A 24770-nucleotide genomic window follows, 5' to 3' on the forward strand; every position below is an offset into this window, starting at 1 on the left:
AGTTCAAGTTTGTGTAAACATGACTGCTTGCTGTAAAATGGCCAGCAGAAACCAAAACAATTTTGCTTTGCAAATTGGGTACTGAGGTAATAGTGAAAGAAAACTGTAACTGGATAGAACGCATGAATCATTGCTTGGGGCAGGAATAACACTGTGCATCTCCATACCCTCAGGGCCCAACTCCTTCACTTATAGTCCCTCCTATTAGAATTGCTGGCTTCATTTTCAACCAGCAATCAAGGAGAGCACACACTTTACTTAGGCGCAGTTTACTTATTGCAACAAAAGCAAATCAACAGAAAGTTACATATATAAGGTAAGTGTACTTAAAAAAACTTCTGTCACTAACAATAAAACAGTTGCAACATGATTTCAGTTAAAGATTAGCAGGCATTTTGAACTTAATTTATGATGTGTGTAATAATGTTTTGTGGTTGTGTTAGATATTAGGTACAAAAACAATGACAAAAACTTCCATCTTCTAAAAGTCAGCATTTGCTATTTAAGGTATATTTGAATCTGTACATATATGAAAATATTTTGGGAAATATCTAGGAACATGCCAAAAAAAGTTCTTAAAAATAATCACCAGTGACTTCTCCAAGCTTGGCACACCTGTAAACAATTTCATGGTCTATCTGATTTATTTAATCACACATTAATGCATTAGAAAAGTCAAAACAAAAGCCCTGAAGTAAACTGTTGATTGCAAGGTACTACTAACTCATAAATACACTCCTCAAAAGTGAATTTAGTTTGCTTCTTTAAGACCTTATTTTATAATTTCAGTGTGAATTCAGCTCAAAGTAATAAAATTTAAATAAATTCAGTAACAATTTCAATTTTGATATAGTTAATTTAAAAGAGACCACAGGCACCAAATGTTATTCTCTAACTAAAAGGAAAAGATGTTTCTCATGCACCTGTGCTACTGCCTTAAACAATGTGCTAAAATAAGCTTAAAGTCTGTGTCAGCACATACACACCCACTCCAGGAACCAGCATCTAAATTTCCACACCTCATCGTCATTCTGTCCTCCAGGCATAGAAATGAGCCAACAGGAGATGAACACACAGATAAGTTGTGAAATACAGAGTATGTATTTTACAGAAAATACTTATGTGGTGCAACGCAACTTAAATGAGGTTTATCCAAACAAATTGAAATTAGTGTGTTTTTCCCTAGTTTTGATTTCTGCTGACATTTAGAAATACAGTGAGGCCAGTGGTGAAAAGTTGAAGTTTATCAAGGAAACTTCAAAATTGAGAATGTTATGAATTCTCAGTGTCATTATGTTGGAAGTTTGTTTGGAGAAGGGACTTGATACAAAGTAGCATTATAAGCACTTTTTTTTTACAGTTTTAGATGGGTACTATATAGGATACTGAGAGGCAAGAAAATGGAGCTTCAGTGAAAACAAAGACTGCCTTCAGTTTATTAATGAATAGATATCCCAACTTAAAACTGATCTAGTCTTCATTCTCGCATAATAATGTTACGAGTTAACTACTTTTGAGTCATTAAAACTACTGTACAACATCCTCTGCATTTCAGATCTTAAATTTAATAACTCCTGATAGCAAAAGTAGTCGATCGTGAGAATGAGGATCATCAACGTAAATAATGGTTTTGGAAGAGGAATTCTAAAGTAGAATCAGACAAAAATATAAAGAGTTTAAGTATACATTTCAGAATAAAATGTTTTTGTATCCATGAATAAGATCAGATTTTTGACTCCAATAGGCACATTCTAGAAGAAAAGTCGAGTCATTTTTAATTTGGGTGGTTCAAAAGTACTTCATACACAACCTTTAAAATGCCAAAATAGCCAGGAGCTCATTTCTGTGCATAGTACAAATTCACTAACAAAATCAAAATAGAACAAGTTGGGCATACCATTAGAGGGTGGCAGAATCAGTTGTTAAATGATTCCCTGCAGGGAGGGAGGGAAAATGGCAATTCATGCTACCTGCTCTTGAACATGTCTCAGATGTACATACAAGAAGCACTAAGGAGCCAAAGCAGTCAGGAGGAGGTAGAAACAGGGATAGTGATGGAATTTTTTATTTCAGATAATATATATAAAAATGTCACAAATAAGAGCAGTGGAAGTGAAAATAATACTAGCCCATTTTATTCAGGAACACCTGCAAATGCTGTTTTTAAAAAAAAGATTTTATAATCTAAAATTTGATTACCCAAACACACAGTTACATTGGAAATATGGCAACATATATAGATGATACTTTTTAAATGTAATAAAGCCATTTTAGTACCTTTGCACATTTTTCCATGGACATCTTATTATATCATACACAAGTATCAAGTCATCAGGAATGATCAGGATATGAATAACACCAAGTTAATTGACTGTGATGTCCGAGAAACAATCTGAGGATCAAATTCTCACAAAATGCAAATTTTGCATAAAGGGACAAGAAAATGTAAGTGGATGACAAATGCAAGAACACGAAAGAATGTTCAGATCAGGACCAGCAACAGAACAATCAGTTATTACCCCTCAATATCAAGTTCTTGAACCAGAGGGGTAATTACTCACCCCAACATTGAACTGATTCCACAAACTATGGACAATCTCTGGACTCACTTTTAAGGACTCTCAACCAATATTCCCTTGAAGGCGCTTACAAACACGTCTTTTGCTACTACCACACAAAAGGTTGTCACCCTCTAACTCATTGGCATATTAAGCATATTTCATGATCATACACAATCACACTTCCTTTCCCAGTTTCTGATGTGAACACTGTTGACAATGTAGAGGTTGCAATGATTTGTCTGCAGATTTTAGAACTGGCTTATTTATACTCTTTTTATTGAATAAGTTACTCAGTGAGTATATATTGTCACTGGGCAAAAAAATTGCACTGCACAAGATTTTTGTGTATGCTGGTCATTACAAATTAAAGGGAACATTGCTCTCAACTCATATTCTCAATATTTATTGCTTACTTGTTATTATTTATTATTACTTTCTTCTCTTTTTAGTACTTGCACACTTTGTTGTCTTTTGCATAGCTTGCTTGTCTGTATTTGTTGTGTGCATTTTCACTGATTCTATTATCTCGTTTTATTTACTGTGAATGCCTGCAAGAAAATGAATTTCATGGTAGTATATGGTGACATCAATGTAGTTTGATAATAAATTTATTTTGAACTTTACAACCTTTGCAGCTGAGAAGGGCCAGATGATCACTGGTTAAGAACTGAGCTTGGGAACTTTTTTTAAAGACTTTATTTAGACCACTGGGTCTAAACTTACAATTATTTCCTCATGATATTGGAGGACGTTTTCGTCCATCAAGCTTTTGCCAGCTCACAGAGCAACTTTATTCCCCACAAATATTTCCAATAACCTATTCCTTCCACATTCCCATCAACCGACTTCAGGTTCAACCACTCATCCACAGTGGGTGCACTTTAGTGGGCAACTAAGCTATCAAATCATTTCTCTGGAATAAGGAAAGAAAGTAGAGCATCGACAGCAACCTCATGCAGTCACAGAAAATGTGTGAACTTCACACAAACAACACAAGAGGTCAGAAATCAATGTGAATCACTGCAATTCTGAGGCAACAGCTCTTCTAGCTGTGCCACTGTGCTTCCAATGAGACCTAACTAACAATTCTTCTTCTGATATTCCTCAGAATAATCCTGGGAGGGATCACTCTCTTAAAACGGTTATTTAATATAGCTTTTACAGATAATTTGAAATGCATGGAGTCAAATAACCCAGGAATGCTACGTAAGCAATTCTGAGCACTGGGCAATACCAAAACACCAACTATCTGCAGAAAACTAGTCAAGAATTGTTTTATAAACAAAATTCATACTCAAAATGGATAGATCTGGAAACTTTCAAGATACAGCCAGATTTATCCTATTTTATCAAGAGAAAGCAGGTACCACCAAAACCTAAATCTGAAATGCAGAACTATTCCAAGAGTTTTCAAGAATTTACAAATACACTAAAAACCTGGTCAATCATTGCATGTGAAACAGTCATAGTAAAACATTTCCTGAAAGGATTGACATGGAGTGCTTACAGAATTTTAAATGTCTGATTAAGTAGTTAGATCAGATTCTAATGGAACCATTAATTGTAAATGTGCTGTGCATATTAATTGAAAGCTGTTATTATCTACAGCTCTAGATACAGTGTTGTGATTGATTATTGGTCTCCAGCAACTGACATTCTGGTTGATTTTACCTGAGCATGCAATTGAAATTTGATTAAATATTACTGAGGGCAAGAAGCCAGATTATGCCACTCTGAGGGTTCTGTAGTACTGTACCACCCAAATCTGTAAATTAATATTCAATGGTAATTTGACAAAAAAATGATATAGTACAACTACATATTTTTGCTTTAAATCAATACAAGAGTGAATTTTAATACATTTCTTGTGAAATATATGCAGCATCTTTTAAAGTAATCTCCATACACCATTATATATCCTATTTTCAGTAACGGAAAACAAGAAGAAATAAGTTAGAATTGCTTAAAAGCAGACAGAAATTTCAGGTTTATAAAATCTTGGAATATCTCTGGATTATAACAGTTGTTTAGACTATGTGGCAGAATTCATTACTGTAAAATGTATCAGACTTTTCTAACTCTTGGTTTCAAAGGGACTTAGAACACAATATATCTATAATGCCAATTGTTTTTACATCTGCATTTTAGCTTCTACTTTTTTCAAATAAGTTGAACAATATTGAGTAATAACTAAATGAACATCTACCTTAATAAAGAGAAACCACAATCAATAATTAAACTATGCATTACATTTATTTACTGAAACACTAAATCAGAATCTCATTTTTGGGATCAGAGTAATTAGCAGTGTTTTAGTTAACTCTATTTCATGAGAAAGCATCTAGTCTTTGAGGTAATTTACTATAGAAAGCTTTCAGATCATGAGAACGAAACCATCAGAGTTTCTCATGAACTCAGATCAGGACAAGGAATAAGGGCAAGCTACAACAGGCTTTGTTGGCAACAGAAAAATGAAAAGAACAAGCTCTCTGAAATAATCTACTGATTAACCAAACATCTCTTACCCTTCTTATCTGATTTTAGTCATGAGAGCTCTTCCAGGTTTCAGCATGGATCATCTTTATCTTGTTCTTACTAATGAGGCAGGTGAATATTGTTTATTTTTCCCTGAGAGAAAATAACCTGGATAAAGCAATTTATATTTCTCTGAAAAATGCACATTCACTGGTCATATAGAATAAATGGACTTTAACATAGTGGGAAAGTCCAAGCATAGCCCAGGCTCCAGATTACAACAGAGTTCCAATCCTGAGAACTACTCATAACCAATTTTTTTCCTAAGTTGAGGCCCTCCATTGTTCAAGGTTAGAGAAGGAGAGGGATAGGAACCAGAACGTGTAATGGAAAAAGAGAGAAGCAAGAGGGGAGAGAATTACCATGTTCGAAAAATCAATATTTATGCCATCAGGTTGGAGGCTACCTTGGTGGAATATGAGGTGCTGCTTCTCCAACCTGAAGGTGGCATCATTGTGACCACAGAGACATGGACAGACATGTTAGAGTGGGAATGGGAAGTAGAATTAAAATGGGTCGCCACCAGGAAATCCTACCTTTTATGGTGAACGGAGCAAAAGGTGCTCAACAAAGTTGTCCCCAAATCTGTATTGGAATTCCCTGATATAGACGATGCCATACCAGGAACACCAGATACAGTAGATAACCCCGAAAGACTTGCAGGTGAAGTGTCACATCACCTGAACGGTCTCTTCGCAGCCCTGAACGGTGGTGAGGGAGAAGATGTAGGAGCAGGTGCAGCTCTTGTCCAGCTTGCAGGATGGAGATAAGTGGGGAGGGACAAGTGGACAAGGGAGTCACATAGAGAGCGATCCCTGCAAAGAGTGGGGGGTGCGGACAGGAAATATCCATCAAAGAACCCCACCATCTGGGCCATGATATCTTCTCAGAGCTATCATCAAGCAGGAGATAGAGAAGCCTGAAGTCCCACAGCACCAATTTCAAGAACAAGTATTTCCCTTCAACTCCTCAGTTCTTAAACAAACTGGCAAAATCCTAATCATAACAGTTTATCAACTCTACAACTAATTTGATTAATTTGCACTAAAATTGACTTTGCTTTGTTCTATTTGTGTTCTTTCTTTTAAAACGTGTATAATTTATGTTTGATTTATGTTTTTCTTATGAATGTTGCTTAAATGGTAGTATGTGCCTATGATGTGGCTGCAAGTCCGTTTTTCATTGCACCAGTGCATACATGTACTTGTACATTATAAACTCAACTTTGACTTCAATTACATAGTGCTGTAAAAATGACTGCACACTCTACTTTATGCCTGTCCACAAAGACATGTGTGACTTTAATATACATAATAACTTCTGCAGTTCTTTCTTTGATATCAAAGTGGCATGACTCTGTAATAATTCTTTGTGTAGACAGCTGTTATGAAAAACTTGCATTTATATGTCACCTTTCACATCTTCAAGATGTCCACAAGTGCTCACAAAATCAAGCTACATTATACCTTCAAACCTTGATGCAGAGTCAAGTATTCGACCAGGTCGAAAAACAACTCCAATGTACGTCCCAGTTTCCAAACCTTTCTCACTTGTAAAAAAGCTATTGACTTTTATCAGTTCCTCTGTTTCTGCATCATCTGTTCCTAGGATGAGGCTTTCTGTTTCAGAAAATTTGAAATGTTCAACTTCTTCAAAGAATGGAATTTTTCCTTCCTCTATCACTAATACTGCCTTTACCTGTATATCCTCAATTTCCCAGACATCTACCGTCAACCCAACTTCCCGCCAGTAACAGGGATAGAGTTTCCCTAGTCCTTAGCTACCACCATATGAGTGTCCACATTGAACACATAATTCCTGTCATCTTCAACAGGATCCTATCACTAACTACATCTTTCCATCCCCCACCCCCAACTCTTTGCACTCATCTCCATGTGACTCCTTTGTCCTCTCATCCCTCCTCACTCATCTTCCTCCTGCAAGCAGGACAAGTGCTGCATCTCCTCCCTCACCATCATTCAGGATGCAAAGAGTCCTTTCAGGTGACATGTCACTTCACCTGCAAGTCTGCCGGGGTCATTTATTATATCTGGTGCTCCTGGTATGGCCTTGTCTGTATCAGGGAAACCCAACACAGATTTGGGGACAACTTTGTCGAGCACTTTCACTCTGTTCACTATAAAAGGCAAGATTTCCCGGTGACAACCCATTTTAATTCTACTTCCCATTCCCACTCTAACATGTCTGACCATGGCCTCCTTTGTGGTCACGATGAGGCCATCTTCAGGTTGGAGGAGCAACACCTCATATTCCATCAAGGTAGCCTTCAACCTGATGGCACGAACATCGATTTTTCTAACATAGTAATTCTCTCCCCTCCCGCTTCTCTCTTTTTCCATTATACATTTGGGTTCCTATCCATTCTCTTCTCCTCACCTGCACATCACCTCCCTCTGGGGCCCCCTCTCCTTTCGTTTCTCCCAAGGTCCATTGCCCCCTCCAATCAGATTCCTTTTCCTTCAGCCGTTTACCTCTTTCACCTATTGCCTCCCCACTGACCCACCCTCCCCTCACTTGTTTTCACCTACAGTTCTGTGCAAAAGTTGTCTCTCTTTCCTTCCATGTAAGTAATAGTCATATACTGCATAAGTTGCTGAGTTCCTCCAACATTTTGTGACTGTTTCTCTAAGTCTTTTATTCATCATAATTAAATTAAGGTAGAACTTTGCTAAAAAAAAAATAGATAATGATTTAATTAAAATTTACCCAACTTAATACTAAATAATTGATCAACTGTTGATGGCAAATTAATACAAATATTCAAATAATAAAGTTTTTAACCATTTAGTAAGTAGGGAAAAAATTCCTTCAACAGATGGTAACAGACTGGAAATTCTAGTGTTGAAGTCATACCATTATTCCTTTTTTCATGTCCTGTGAACTCGAACATTACTTTTAAAAAAAATGACAAAGGCAACAGTAAATATGGGATAAAGTTGATTCTAGACTTTAAAAAAACAAACATTTAAATGTTGCTTTGAATCTCTCAACTTCAGTTTAGGTCATTAAACAGATACAATCTATAAAATATTGTTTAATACAAATTCTAAGACAAAAGATGGCTCAATGCCGCTTTGCAAGATTTGCATACAAGCTTCTGAAACCAGGTGTGTCTGCAGGAATGTGCTGGCTTTTACTCTTTGTTTGGGACTAACAAATTTATATTCTTCGCTCCACAGTTTCATGCAAATTATTCCATCATTTATCTAGTGGCAATTTTTGGTCACCAGGACAGTCAAGAGTGTGGAGTTTTCGGAATTTTTAAGTATCAACATTTAAAGAACACTTCAACAAAGATCCAAGGAATGCTGTGATTCATAACCTGTACCAAGAAAATTAAAAATGAGTCTCATGAAAGAGCGCAAACCAAAGAAACCTCACTACATTCCTCGGCCTCCAGGAAAGCCATTTAAATACAAGTGTTTCCAGTGCCCTTTCACATGCAATGAGAAATCACATCTGTTTAACCACATGAAGTACAGTTTGTGTCAAAATTCTATCTCTTTAGTGACAGACCAGGACCAATTAGAAAAATGTACAAAACTGAGTGCTGATGTAACCAACATACCCAATCAGAAAGACTCTGCACCTAATGTGAACCTGGATTCAAGGCTGTCAAACAGTAATCACTTTCAAAGTTCAGACTACAATAAATCTGACAAAACTACAAGCCACCAGATCATCGATAAAGAAATGAAAGAAAGCACCAGAATGGATGAGCAAACTTCAACTACAGTTACAAAAACAAAACAGAAGGAACTACTTCAGAAAATTCCTATAGAAAATGAAACTGAACAAGCACGATCTTTTGAAAAACATGAAAGGTCTTCAGCTTTCTTGCCTGTTAGGGTAATGAAATTCACTGATAGCTCAGAAAAAGACAATGAGAAGACAACCTTTACTTCAGAAAATACAAACAGGACATCCACCATCCCAAAGAAGTCAGCTTTTTATAGCCCTGGTGACCAACATAGAGTATGTCCTACTTCAACTTCACCAGAGCTTTCCAGGAAGTATGCTGGAAATAAATATTTTGGTTCAATTCCTCCAAATTCATCACCATTGATTCCAGATTATACCCATCATTATTACAATGAACGTGGGTTAGGAGTAGTTTTTTCACCCTACCTACTCACTGACAAACCTCTTGAATATGACCATCCAGGAGTTTCGTTCTATTTTTCTCCTGAACCGCAGAATTTCTTATCACCTCATCTACAAAACAGGGGCATGATTTTGCCAAGACACGTTGTTCCATCGATATTAGAGCAGTACAAAATTCAACATCATTCACATCTTCCCATTCCTTATGGTGTCCATCATCTGAACTCAGCTGAATATGACATCTCTCAGTTTGGTCTAAAGTCTCAACAAGCACATAACTTCAGCAGAAATCAAGATAAACACCTGTCAGTTGGTAAGCCTTCACTGGATGAAACTTCACCACCACCAGAATTATACTTCCTGAACTCCCACAGAAGACTTTATAGTGAATTGCAGAATCCTATTCCAACATCATTAAGAAAAGATAATGAGAGCAAAATATTAGGAATGAATAGCAATTTACACACAGGGGAAAAAAGTACAAAAATGAGCCCTAAAGCAGGAAGTGCTGCAATGGGCTCTCCAGGTCGACCAAGCCCAACGATGCATGTTCAAAAAAGCACGGTTTCAGAAAGTTGTGGAAAATTGCCCAAATTTGTTTCAAACTCAAATAATAAAACTAATAGACTTGATGAAAGCTTCACAACCTTTAAATCAGTCCGAAGTACAGTGGACCTACAATCAAATGAAGCCCATGTTCAACATGACCAACCAGAAAGTCAAGGAACTGTTGGCAGGTAGAGCAAATGGTTTTCAAAACTATTTCATAGCCATTTTAGATTCTTAAAAATACTCATCAGTACTTTGTACATAGGTTAGCTAATACTGTTAAACATTACTAAGCATTCAATGAAACAAAGATCTGTTCAAAAAATTTCACAGTGTTGATTTTTGCATAAGAAACAATCAAAATGCAGGTCTGATTTATTAACCAAAATACCTCACATAGCTGCTCATCTTAAGGATGTATCAATTTCTAGAGACTGAAGAACTTGCTGAAGCAGACAGCACAGACAGCCATGTAATTCATCATCTTTCTGCCATCTCTTTGTTTAATTCCTATTATTTCTTCAAACCCCCAAATATCCAATTCTATTCTACAAGTTTCTGAACAGTGCATTCCAAATCTCAAAATTCCGATAATTAAAAGAATTCTTACTTCTTTCTCAGTAATTTGGCACAAGAGTAGCACAGTGACACAGCTAGTAAAGCGGCAACTTCAAAGCCCCACAGACCTGGGCTTGATTCAATACAGTGTTGTCAGTGTGGCATTTGCACATTCTCTCTGTGACCATGCAAATTTTCTCTGGACATCCCACATACTAAAATAAAACATGCATGTTGATATGTTAATTGGCCACAGTACATTACCCATACCATATAGGCACGTGGTAGAAGTTGTAGTGGGTAAGGCTGATGGAAATGTAAAGAGAATGTATGATTGAATTTGGTGCTCAATAGTTGCATGGACTTAGAGGGCAGCCTGTTTCTGTATAGCATCCCTGTGTAATTCCATGAATCTTAGATTCATGTCTTCTGGTTGTCAATTTACATGCTTGTTCCTACAGATTCTTATCTCTATTTTATTCCACAACCTCACCCACTACACCCATGTACCCTCCCCACTTCCTTCCCTTTACTCCATACTCCACAATCCTCATATCAGATTCCATCATCTTGAACCTTTTGATACTTCCACCTATGTCCTCCCAGCTTCTAATGCTATTCCCACTTACCCTTTCTCTATACAGGGTGCAGATTGTACTTATCTATAGGATGATAGGATTGTACCTATCAACCCTCCTCACTTGAATGCACATACTGTCTGCCAGCTCTTTCTCCACCCCTTCTCTACACCTTTGTATACTGACCATCTCCCCTCCATCTTTTAGTCCAGTCAATCTGTTTTGCTCCACAGATGCTGCCTGAACAACCCCAACCTCAAGTTCCATCAGCATCTTCTGTGTTAATGCACATTACTGAAGCCCAGAACTCTCATTTTCTCCTTTGTCAAGACTTATAAATCCAAATTGCACCACCCAAGAAATCATGAAGGTTTACTAAAACTTATTTGCTTCTGAACTCAAATTGGAGCTAAAATTGACAGAAGAAGAATCAGGAACGGTGACGATAAATAACTGTCAGCGCACGTTTGTATGTCAAAAGGCAACACGTCAAATTTGTATGTCCTGTGTAAAATACACTCTAGTTTCTACTAATAGCAGGGAAGAATTACTCCAGAAGAACCAAACTGATATGCCCTCTTTTCCATACTCTTCCACTCACTGTTCATTCTCCTGGCTATGCAGTTATCCAAAGTACATGTCTACAACAGACCCTTGTCAGGAGAAGCTAGTTTCTGCAGAAACATGTAGTGAAGTCAAAGTTATTTCAATATGTATTGCACCACTTCTTGGAAATTTTAGCAACTAGCTAAATTTAGAAAAGTGCCAAACTTCTGTAGAACCATGCCAAGCGTTTGGTATCAGTCAACAATTAGCCCACTCAAAACTGATGCTAATAGTCCAATTTCCTGCATACAAGTTTAGCATCAGTTAACCTGACACAACTCAATTCACAAATATACATACACACATGGATACGTATACTTATACAGAAAATAGAAAACCTGCAGATCTGGAACATAGGCGGTACTCTTTTCCTAGATGGTGCCTGGCCTGCTGAGTTCCTCCAGTTTTTGTGTGTGTTACATGTATACTTACACACCTGGTTAAGTATGAATGTTTAAACAATGGATTCTACAAAGCTGAAGCTTGAGATCTATGTCTATAATTGATGAAGCTAAATAACCAAGGTGTTAAACAGAAATGATAGAATCATAAAATAGATTAAAACTACAGCACAGAAATAGGCCCTTTGGCCCATCTAGTCTGTGCCGAACCATTTAAACTGCCAAGTCCCATCAACCTAGACCCGGACTAGAGCCCTCCATACCCCACCTATCCACGTACCTACCCAAACCTCTCTTAAATGTTGAAATCAAAATTGAATCCACCACTAACGCAGGCAGATCGTTCCACACTCTTATCACCCTCTGAGTGAAGAAGTTGCCCCTCATGTTCCCCTTAGACATTTCACCATTCACCCTTAACCCTTGACTTCTAATTGTAGTCTTACCCAACCACAGGGGAAAAAGCCTGTTTACATTTACACTATCTATAACCATCGTAATTTTATATACCTTTATCAAATCTCCCTTCAATCCCTATAATTTCCTGTTGATGTTTCAGGCCAATACCCTTCATGAGTCCTGATGAAGGCTCTTGGCCCAAAACATCAACTGTTTACTCTTTTCCATAGATGCTGCCTGGCCTGCTGTGTTCCATAAACATTGTGTGTGTGTTGCTTGGATTTCTAGTGTCTACGGATCCTCCATCTACAGATTCTAGTATCCTCCAATCCTCTAGTACCTCACCCTTCACTAAGGATGATTTAAATATCTCTACTAGGGCTGCTGCAATTTCTGCACTTTTCTGAAAATGAACATCTTGTCATGCCCTGGGGACTTGTGTCAACACAGTGAACACCTCCTCCTCTGTAATCTGATTACAAGGACCATGACCTCTCTGATGTTTTGCCTCACTTCTATAGACTCTGTGTCCACATCCCGAGTAAATACAGATGCAAAAAAATCCATTTAAGATCTCCACCGTCTCTTTTGGTATAGATACCATTCTGATTTTCCAGAGGGCCAAGAATGTCCCTTACAGTCCTTTTGCTCTTAAAATATCTGTAGAAACCTTAGGATTCTCCTTCACCTTGTCTGCTAGAACAACCTCGTGCCTTCTTTCAGTCCTCTTGATTTTTTTCTTAAGTGCATTTCTTATACTCCTCAAGGACCTCATTTGTTCCTACCTGCGTGTACTTACTATGAAACTCCCCTTTTATTCTTAACCAGGGCCTCAATCTCTCGAAAACCAAGGTTCCCTAAACCTGTTATCCTTGTCTTTTATTCTGACAGGCACGTACAAGGTTTGTACTCCCAAAATTTCACTTTTGAAGGCCTCCCACTTACCAAGTACTCCTTTGCCAGAAAACAACTAGTCCCAATCCACAGGCCAGATCATTTCTGGTATCATCAAAATAGGCCTTTCTTCAATTTGGAATCACAACCCCAGGACGAGACCTATCCTTTTCCATGGCAACCTTGAAACTAATGACATTATGGTCACTAGATGAAGTGATGCACAAACATCTGTCACCCGCCCTGTGTCATTCCCTAACTGGAGTTTAAATATGGCACACTCTTTTGTTGGGACTTCTATATACTAATTAAGGATACTTTCCTGAACACATTTGACAAACTTTATCTGATCTAGTCCTTTTATAGTATGGAAGGGCCAGTCAACATCTGGAAAGTTAAAGTTGCCTACTATCACAATCTTGTTTCTTACAACAGTCTGTGATTTCTCCACAAATTTGTTCCTCTAAGTTACACAGACTGTTGGGTGGTCTATAATATAGTCACATTAATGAATGTGGTCATACCTTTCTTATTCCTCAATTCCAACCATAGAAGGGTTCTCCAGTCTGTCCTGACTCACCACTGCTGCAACATTTTCCCTTAACTAGGAATGCCATGCCTCCCACTTTAATTCCTTCCACTCGATCACATCAAAAACAACAGAATCTCGGAATGTTGAACTGCCAGTCACTCCCCTCCTGCAGCCAAGTCTCAGTAATGGCTACAATATTAAAATTCCATGGGTTGATCCATGTGCTGAGTTCATCTGCCTTTCCTGCAATAGTTCTTTCATTGAAATATATGCAACTTAGAACATTAGTTCCACCATGCTCAACCTTTTGATTCTTGACTTTGTCTGCGGTCTTAACAATATGTTTTCACAACCACTCCACTATCTGTCCTGGCACTCTGGTTCCCATACCCCTGCAACTCTAGCTTAACCCCCCTCTCCCCATGCAATACTAGCAAACCTTCCTGCTAGGATATTAGTCCCCCTCCAGTTTAGGTGCAAATTGTCTCTTCTGTACAAGTCCCACTTTCTCTGGAAGAGAGCCCAATGAACCAAAAATCTGACACCATCTCTCCTGCACCAACTCCTCAGTCAGGTGTAATACTGGATGACCTTCCTACTTCTGGCCTCAGTAGCACATGGCACAGGTAGTAATCCTGAGGTCACAACCCTGGAGGTCCTGTCCTTCAACTTAGCACCTAACTCCCTGAACTCACCTTGCAGAACCTTGTCCTTCTTCCTACCTATGTCATTGGTATCTATATGGACCACAACATCTGTCTGCTCACCCTCCCACTCAAGAATGCTGAGGGCTTGATCCCAGATGTCCCGGACCCTGGCACCTGGGAGGCAACATACCATACAGGAATCTCATTCTTGTCCATAGAAACTGCTTTCTGCCCCCCCCTAGATAATGAATCCCCTATTTCCACAGCTCACCGCTCCTCCCCGCTTTCCTTCTGAACAACAGAGCTGGACGGTGCCAGAGACCTGACCACTGTGATTTCCCTCTGCTAAGTCACCCCCCCAAAAAGCATCCAAAGTGATATACCGGTTGTTGAGAGGGACAGCGACAGGGGTACTATACACTTGCTGTTTAACTCCAGTCATCCTCCTGTCACCAAGTTTCCTGTGTCCTTCACTTTAGGTGTAACGATCTCCCTACATGTCCTGCCTTCACCCACTCAGCCTCCTGAATAGTGCAGAGTTCATCCAGTTCCAGCTCCAGCTCCTTCAAACAGTGTTAGAAGCTGCAGCTTGATTCATTAGGGACAATGGAAGTCTCCCTGCCTTGCCACATCCCACAAGATTCAACTATCCTCCCTGGCATCCCTGTTGCTCTAACTGTGCAATTAAAAAGAAAGAAACAAATAAACTCGGAAAAAAATCAAGTTCTTCTGATCAAATTGTTCTGCTACTTCCAAAAATATCTGAATAATTATTTTTAAAAGTCTTAATGTCTTTAACTAAAACCTAACATCAAGCTTTCAACCCCACAAACTTTCTTAGAAATTCCACTTCATTTGTACAATCATTGTACTTTATGTTTCAAAGATGTCTTTTACTTATATGGAAACCTTAGGTCAATTCTAACACCTTTTGACCAAATTTGAAGAGTGTGATTTCACAGTACACTCCAAATTCTTTGTGTTGAAACATCAGTGCAGAACGCTGCTCTTGGTTTCATTACTTCTTTCATCAATAGCAAAGCCTCTACAGTGGAGTTGCTTCCAGGAGAGAATGCACTCCGAACATCCTAAATGCTTAACCCAGTATCAAAGCCTTGTGAATAAATCACCTAGTTAGAAAAGAAAACATCCAAGTCTAAGTTATTTGTACATACAGTATTTAAAACATAAAAGCAATTAAATTTAATCTGAAAACACTTTGCTTTTCTGTTTATTTTCACGTCCTCAGAATTACTTTCAATTTGTATACCTTTTTCCAAAAAAAAAAGAAAATTGGCCTGTAAATTTATTAAAAGGTATTAAGAAGAGGATAAATGTTTTGTGGTATTTAAAACAGATGAAAACTACAAAGCTGTAGAAGCTGGAAATAAAAGAAACAAAAACTGAAAATGGTGGAAATACCCTGGTCAGCCTCAATCTGTATGAAAAGAAACTGAGTCAATGTTTCAAGTTGAGTACTTCAGCATTTTCTGTATTTCAACAAAGTCAGCAGTTTTTGGCAACACGGGATGATAGGGTAGTGAAGGAATCAGATAGCATGCTTACCTTTATTGGTCAAGTGATTGCCTTCAAGAGTTAGAAAGTTATGTTGCAGCTTTACAAGCCACATACGGAACACAGTATTCAGTTCCAATTGTTCCTTCATAGGAAGGATGTTGAGGCTTTGGAAAGGATGCAGAAGAGGTTATCAGGATGCTGTTTGGAATACAGAAATATACAGAGAGGTTGGACAACTTGGGCTGTTTTCTCTGGACAGAAACGTGGATAGATCATCTGCTGGGGGGGGGGGGTTGTAAGATTATGAGAGGCATAGATTTGAGTAAATAGCTAGTATCTTTTTCCCAGGGTCGAAATGTCTAATACCAAAGGACATGCATTTAAGGTGACAGAGGGTTAAGCTCAAAGGAGATGTGTGGGACAAGTTTTTCTTTATACAAACAGTAGCGAGTCCCTAAAATACGATGCTTGGGGTGACAATGGAGACAAAAAAGAGGCTTTTAGATAGGCTTATGAATGTACATGAAATGTAAGAATATAGACCTTAAGATATAGAAGCAGAATTAGGTCATATGGCCCACCGAATCTGTAATGGCATTTCATCATGGCTGATCAGATTTCCCTCTCAGCCCCAATCTTCTGCCTTCTCCCCATATCTCTTCATGTCCTGATTAATCAAGAATCTATCAGGCTTTGCCTTAAATATACCCAATGTCTTGGCCTCCACAAGTGCCTGTAGCAACAAATTCCACAGATGCACTACTCTCTGGCTAAAGAAATTCCTCATCTCCATTCTAAATGGACGCCCCTCTACTCTAATGTTGTGCCCTCTGGTCCTAGACTTCTCTACCATAGGAAACATCCTCTCAACATCCACTCTATAGAGGCCATTCATTGTTTGATAGGTTTCAATGAGATCCTTCCTCATTATTCTGAATTCCAGTGAGTACAGGCAGAGAGCTATCAATCGGTCCTTATATAGTAACCTTTTCATTCCCAGAATCATTCTCCTGAATCTCTCTTAACCCTCTCCAAGGTCAGCACATCCTTTCTTAAATAAGTGGTCCAAAACTGCTCACAATACTCCATGTGAGGCCTTACCAACACTTTATAAAGTCTCACTATTACATCCTTGTTTTTATATTCTAGTCCACTCAAAAGGAATGCTTACATTGCATTTGCCTTCCTCACCACTGACTCAATCTGCAAATTAATCTTTAGGGAATCCTTCACGAAGAATCCCAAATCTCTTTGCACCTCAACTGTTTGAATTTTCTCTCTATTTAGAAAACAGTCTATGCTTTATTTCTTCAACCAAAGTGCATGACCATACACTTCCCAATACTGTATTCCACCTGCCACTTTTTTGCCCATTCTCCTAATGCATCTAAGTTCTTCTCCATCTTCCTTCCTTCCTCAACAATACTTGCCCCTCCTCCCATCTTTGTATCATCCTCAAAATTGGCCATAAAGCCATCAATTGTGTCATGCAAATCATTGACATATAATGTACAAAGAACCGGTTACAACACAGACCCCTGTGGAACATACTAGTCACCTGTAGCCAATCAGAAAAGGCTCCCTTTATTTCTACTCTCTGCCTCCTGCCAATCAGTCAATGTTCCTCCCATGCCTGTAGTAACATGGGCTCATCTCATTAACCAGCCTCATGTGTGGCACCCTGTCAAAAGCCTTCTGAAATACCAGGTAAACAACATCACCCAATTCTCCTTTGTCTATCCTACTTGTTACTTCTTGAAAGAATTCCAACAGATTCGTCACACAAGATTTTCCCTTGAGGAAACCATGCTGACTGCAGCCTATTTTATCATGTGCCTCCAAGTATCCCGAAATCACAACCTTAACAAAAGACTCCAACACCTTCCCAAAGGCTGAGGTCAAACTAACAGGCCTATATTTTAATTTCTTCTGCCTCTCTCCCTTTTTGGAGTGACATTTGCAATTTTTCAGTCCTCCATAACTACGTCAGAATCTACTGATTCTTGAAAGATCATTACTCATGCCTCCACAATCTCCTCAGCCATCTCTTTCAAAACCCCTGGCTGTCAACCATCTGGTTCATGTGATTTATCCACCTTCAGATCTTTCAGTTTCCCAAGTGCCTTCTCCCTCATAATGGCAACTTCACTCAATTCTGCCTTCTGACACTCTTGAACTTCCAGCATACTGCTGGTGTCTTTCACAGTGAAGACCGAGACAAAATACTTATTCAGTTCATCAACATTTCCTTCTCTCCCAGTACAACCCATCCAGCATCGTTTTTCATGAGTCTGGTATCTGCTTTTGCCTCTCTTTTTACTCTTTATATATCTGAAGAAACTTTTGGACACTATTTATTGGCTAGCTTACTTTCATATTCCAACTTTTCCCTCTTTTTGACATTTTTACTTGCCTTCTGTTTTTTTTAAAGTTTCCCAATCCTCTAACTCGCCACTAATTTTTGCTCTATTAAATGCTCCTGCTCTGACTTAATGTTGGCTTTGACTTCCCTTGTCAGCCACTGTTGTGTCATCCTGCCTTTAGATGTACTTTTGGGATGCAGCTACCCTGCACTTTCCGAATTGCTCCCAGAAATTCCAGCCACTGCTGCTCTACCACCATCCCTTCTAGTGGCCCTTCCAATCAGCTTTGGCCAGCTCCTCTCTCATGCCTCTATAAATCCCTTTACTGTACTGTAATGCTGCTACATCTGACTTTAGCTTCTCCCTCTCAAATTGCAGGACTGTCTCCTAAGGGTTCGTTTACCTTAAGCTCTCTAATAAATTCCAGTTCATTGCACAACACCAATCCAGAATAGTTGATCCCCTAGTGGGCTGAATCTCAAGCTGCTCTAAAAAAAAGCACCTTGTAGGCATTCTATAAACTATCCCTCTTGGGATCCAGCATCAACCTGATTTTCCATATTGAAATCCCCCATGACTATTGTAACATTGCCCTATTGACAAGCTTTTTAGAAGTTCCCATATTTGCAACTGTTCAGAGGCCTATGTATAATTCTCATCAGTTTTTTTTTACTTCTTCAGTTTCTTAGCTCTACCCACAAGGATTCTACACCTTCTGATCCTATGTCTCCTCTTTCTAAGTATTTGATTTCATTTTGTAACCAGGAGTCACCTCACCCCCTCTGCCAATCTGCCTGATCTTTCAATACAACGTATATCCTGGGATGGTAAGCTCCTAGCTATAATCATCCTTTAGCCACGACTCAATGATGCTCACATTGTCATACCTACCAATCTCTAAATGTGCAACAAGGTCATCCACTTTATTCTGTATGCTGCATGCATTAAAATACAACACCTTCAGTCTTGATTTCATCATCCATTTTGATTTTGTCCCCTTTCGCATTGTAACTCATCCCGGTTGCAATTTTGCCCTATCATCAGCCTGTCCTTGCTAGCAGTCTCACTACACACTGCCTCTGTTTCTATACCAATTGCCCCAACCTCAGCCCTATCACTCTAGTTTGCAATGCCCTGCCAAATTAGTTTAAACCCTCCTGAACATGGACATCATATAGGCAGAAAGGATTAGTTTAGTGGACATTTAATAACTAATTTAGCACAACATTGTGGGCTGAAAGGCCTAATTCTGTACTGTACTATGTTCTAAAGAGCTTGCAGGTTGCAGGGTGCTTGGGTAAGTGGTCTGCTGAGGTACTGAAGAATGATGATTCTTTGTTTAAGTTATTAAACTGAATCTAAAAAATCTATTTTCACCTGTTTCCAGAACTCTTTCACCCAATGACGACTCTACATATAATCCAATTTATTCTAATGTTACCATTTTGGATTACTACCATGGCAATACTTTGGTACCGACTGACTTAAGTTCAACTCGCATGATACCACTAAACCTTTCCAAAAAGAATAAAGCAAAATCAGAACCAGATCAGCCGCCTGGATCTACAAATAAAAATCTTGCACAGGATTCAAAGGAAGATGCATCACATGACAATCACTTCCTTCTGGTTCAAGAGTTTGAAACTTCCAAGATACAGGATGTACCTTTAAATCTTTCACTTAAAGTTAACAACCATGAGTGGAAAACGGCTGAAGATTCTATTCCATTTGATGTCAATTTCAATGACTCAAAGGCACAAGTAAAAAGCTTAAATGATAACAAGCTTAACCATTCATCAAACGACCTGAATTTTGACAAAATTTGCTACAAAACAAATCAATGTAAAAGTCAGGCAGAAAAAGCTGCAAACTTGCAAACAGAAAATGTTGTCAAATGCACTGAAAGCTGTAACGATGAACAGAAGCAGTCAGCTGCTGTGGCTCTTTGTCAGTTAGCTGGATGTAACGAAAGAAAACATAATGAGGAATGGTCATTTCCACTAAATGAAGAGCTGGCTCATAAAAAGGAACCAAGCTATGAAAGAAAGCACAAATGCAATTCCCCTGCAGTTGAAAAAGTAGGAAAACAGAAATCAAGGTATCAGAAAAGATCAAATGAAGAAAGAATGAACACACATTCAGACAAAAAGATTAGTGATTGTGATAGAATCTTCAGTCTGAGAAAGAGAACTAAAGTTGCATAAAACAGTACATCTTCAGCTGAAATAAACAAGATTAATTACTGAACTATGTGAAGTTGATGGCAAATGTTGCTGTCAACAATTAGTCACAAAAATATGGAACAAACCTGGAACGTGTGTGTTTAAGGTCTTTATTTCATTTTCAACTGTACACACTATATCAAACTGAATAAAATATTAGAATGGAACAATACATCATATGATTGAAGTTAACAGCTCATGTACTTTCAGTTTGAGTGGTACAGTTTGGTTAGATGGTACAGTTTGGTTAGATGGTACAGTACTATGTTTACAAGGCTGATAGACATGGCATGGAAAGGATTAAAAATAAACAAGAGACAATCAACCTCAGAAGATCTTTTTTTTAATTTAGAGCACATTCTTCTTAAATATATAAAGAATATATCCAAGTGAAAAGAACTTCATTATACAAAGTTGCCAAACAATGTAAATCCCAAAAATATAAATTATTTGATTATTTCTCTGTTGTTCAACTACCTCACAAGAAATGAGTAGCATGTTTCACTTTTTTGTAAAATGTCCCAAGTAGCCTTTAGAAGATGACTTATCTGTAACATCTTCTGACAAAACATTATTGATTTGAACTACACTAGCAGACACTAATAGACAGCAGTGAAATCAAGGGGCCCATACTAAACATCAAATTAGTATTTGCATATCAGTATCACATGCAAAGACTAAGTAATTCCATTATATGAACTCCAGAAAAGAAAATAATTTATGACTAAAAATAAAGAACCATTTTCTCTAGCATATATTTAAAAACATACTGAGAAGATATATATTTTTTTAAATTGTGTAACCTTGCTAATTTAGTATATGGCAATCTGGATTATTAATCACTAGCCTATGGTATATTAAAAGGAAAGCAAGGTCCTGACTACTGTCCAACAAGCCATCTACATAGTAACTAGACTTTTTCTGACTTAGGCCTGATGTAGCTTGCCCCAGACCACATAACAAGCTCAAGAAGTAGCAGAGCCCCTCAATAGTGCAATAAAGAAAATCATTCAACCACTTACTATTGTGTTTACAGATGAAGATCATCAAGCAGCTGTATCAGATGACAGAACTGCTACAGTTTACACATACTTTTGACATTCAGGGACTATTAAAGCATAAATGACAAAAAAAAAGCATCATCACTTCAAACATGCTAATAACTACCATCAAACTAAAGTGAAATGAATGATAAAGAAACTTATAATTATATTACAAATAGGTCATTGTCTCTTTTGTCTTTTTTTCTCAGTTTTGGTAAAAGGACAAGCAGTTAACACCTTCATGTCTAAGGCTTGTTAGAGCTTCACCAGCAAAAGTGCACCACTAAAATCAATGCAACCTACAATTGTTATTGCAAAATTAACTTCAAAAATGGTGCTCACACTACATAGCTGATAATGGAAATGATCATATCTTTAATGTCTAAATTGACCAATTGTGAATAACTGTTCACTGAATGCACTTACCTGTCACAGACTAAATGTTAGTTAAATTACCTATGTACAGTTATCTCAGTACTTATAACTTATTCAAAAGTCTGTGAAAATCATTATAACAATGTACATGTTTTTGCATTCTTATCTGAAATACTGGGAAATAAGTTCTTGAGGGTTATACTGTATAGGAAAAATATAATGAGGACATTACTCTAGCAAACTTCTGGTGATGGAAATACTGTGATGCTCAGCCATTCATTATGTTAAAAGATTGATATGCTTCTTGTTATTGGATTAAAGACATTTTACCGCGTACAAATAATTGTCTCATTCCTTGATTAACATTGAGAAACTACGTAGTACTTAAAAAATACAAATGTTACATCTTCTCACAGATAACTGTATTTGTAACATTTATCAAATGAATATTTTATACACTCATATAAACTATATTTAAGAATATTGTAGCCAAAAGTTTTACCAATTAATCCACATGTAATGTGATTAAGTACACAATTTTAAAGCGGTGGAAATGTAAGCAAATAGGTAAATCAGATAAGGAGATGAAAATCATAATACGAAACAGTAGTTTTGGTTGAATTTTTACTTAAGGAAGATATAATTTTTGTTAACTTGTTCAAGATGAAAATAACATTAACAATATAAACATAGAAACATAGAAAAAAATGTTTTTATTAAAAAAAGGTAGTTGTGATTGAGAAAGTACCACTTGAGCTGGTGATGGAGACCAGAACTCTTACAGAAAGCCACAGACCAAGTAGAATAAGTTCTTGATGCTGTACATGGAGATGGTGGCCCAAGGTGTCTATTTCATGCTATACAATTCTATACCTTAGCTGCTTCTATTTGTATCACAAAATCAATTGCAGAGCCTCAACAGCCACACAAGTCTAGCAAACAAGTTAGGATTTATACACCTACAGATTTTCAAAAATAAAATCATTAGTATAAGCATAGTAAGATAGTACCACACAGAATTGCAATAGGATCCCTAGCTTTATGATGGAGGCACAGAGCACATACATAGACCATAGGGAAGTACAGCTCTAGAACGAGCCAATGTCCTTTACTAAACTAATCCCCTTTGCCTCTTAAAAAAGTTTCAGGTGCCATAAACATGATGACGTTGAATTTGTTCAGAACAATAGGAATGGATTGAAAACTCTAAAACATTAAGTTCAAAACACAGACTCAAAACCTTACCAGAGGAGGCTAAACAGTGTTAATGAGCAAACAATAGCCATATCTGCCTACTTCAAAATAATTTTAAACAAAACAAGGAAAGATCCAAGTTTAAAGATATTTCTCCATTCAAAGGATGGCAGAAATAATATAATTTCCTTCCATAAACATTAGTAAATGCGGACTCGGGCAACAGATAAACAATCCTTTTCTTAGCCAAGAATAGAAAGCTAGAAGGAAACACAATGTGCTAAAACATATTCAGTTGTTCAAGAAATATTTATGGAAAGAGAAGCAATTAATGCTTCAGGTCCAGGGCCTTCATCAGAACCGGAGGAACCCAGATCTGAAAGGTTTACTGTTTTTCTTCCCACAAATATCATTTGGACATACTGAGTGATCCCAGCCTATTTTGCTTTTGTTTGAGATTTCCACTATCTACAGGTTTATTTTGATTTTTGCGGAGAGTTAACCCCAGATCAAACACGTTCTTACTGAGCAGTGAAAGAATCAATTAAGTGGGTTTCACTTGTCTCTGCATTCGCAAAATATCATAACTACACAGGAGACCACACCCTGTGGCAACAGATAAGAAAACAAATTAATCAGTATAAATATTTTGCCATCTGACTTAATACGTGATATAGAACCCAAATAGATAAAATGTTAAAAGAACAATATGTTCCTTTAATTATGATCCTTCTATTCTCATATACAAAGTCTTAACAGTGTCAAAGAATTATATCTACAAATCCTTGAAAATTTGCAACTCTAGTCACCCTACCCAATTCACTAATCCACGATGTAACCACTGTACACAATGGTGGGGACTGTACACTTAATGTTCATGCAAGGTTAGTAGTCAATGGCCTCAAGCAAAACAATACCCTATCCTACAGGCTTTAGTACTGCCTGTTTTTGCACATATTTTCAGGCACATTCCAATTTCTAGGCCAATACATTTTTGTTATTATGAAAAGGAGTACCTGTCTAATTACATACCATCAGAAAGCCGAGAAGGAAGTAACAATCCTCTTCTACCAAGTTCAGCTAGTGCAAGACATCCACCATGCCAGGCTGTGTCTGTTTCCTGAAAACTGTAATAAAACATTTATGCAATATTTCAATGAATCTATATCAGAGACTGGATAACAGTTTATACAACTGGGATGTATTTACTTAAACTAGAAAAACTAAGAAAGGAGAAAAAAAGAATTACTGTTCTATATCTCAAATGAGTAAGCAAAGAAAAATGCAAAAATATTAAACATTACAATTTGAAGTAGTTGAGGAAGAAGATAGTTAAGAACATTATTTTTAAAACAATGCAGTTCAAGATCACATAGTTAAACAACAATATTATTTTAAACCTTTCAAGAACTGAAGATGAAAAGTCAAGATTATTAAGAAGCTCAGCCAGATCAGGAATCTGATAAATTTAGTTTAAATTGAAATAATGGAGTGTTTGTAATATTCTACAATTTGATCAATGAAATGATATGGCTATTGAAATGTTACTTGATAAGTCAATGACCAAATAGCCCCCTCATGAACACTGTAATTTATAATGTTCAACATATAAAATTATATTTACTTTTATAGTTAATGCTGCTCTTTGTTCATACTTTCAAAAGGATAAA

At 37.4% G+C, this 24770-nt stretch overlaps 2 protein-coding genes across 2 annotated transcripts in view; one reads left to right on the plus strand and one right to left on the minus strand.

Moving 5' to 3' along the window:
* tbcd (tubulin folding cofactor D) overlaps positions 1-24770 on the minus strand; it is a 259836-nt gene that overhangs the window by 149362 nt on the left and 85704 nt on the right. The window contains exon 13 of the mRNA XM_059948764.1: positions 24133-24227. Coding sequence (XP_059804747.1) covers positions 24133-24227 — 95 coding nt within the window. The remainder of the gene's footprint in view (positions 1-24132; positions 24228-24770) is intronic.
* znf750 (zinc finger protein 750) lies at positions 241-22904 on the plus strand. Its single transcript, XM_059949076.1, has 3 exons — positions 241-316; positions 8297-9958; positions 19654-22904. The coding sequence occupies exons 2-3, from the start codon at positions 8460-8462 to the stop codon at positions 20468-20470; spliced, it is 2316 nt and encodes a 771-aa protein (XP_059805059.1). The 5' UTR covers positions 241-316; positions 8297-8459; the 3' UTR covers positions 20471-22904.

This window comes from Hypanus sabinus, chromosome 23 (assembly GCF_030144855.1).
Source record: "Hypanus sabinus isolate sHypSab1 chromosome 23, sHypSab1.hap1, whole genome shotgun sequence".
NCBI classification, from domain to species: domain Eukaryota; kingdom Metazoa; phylum Chordata; class Chondrichthyes; order Myliobatiformes; family Dasyatidae; genus Hypanus; species Hypanus sabinus.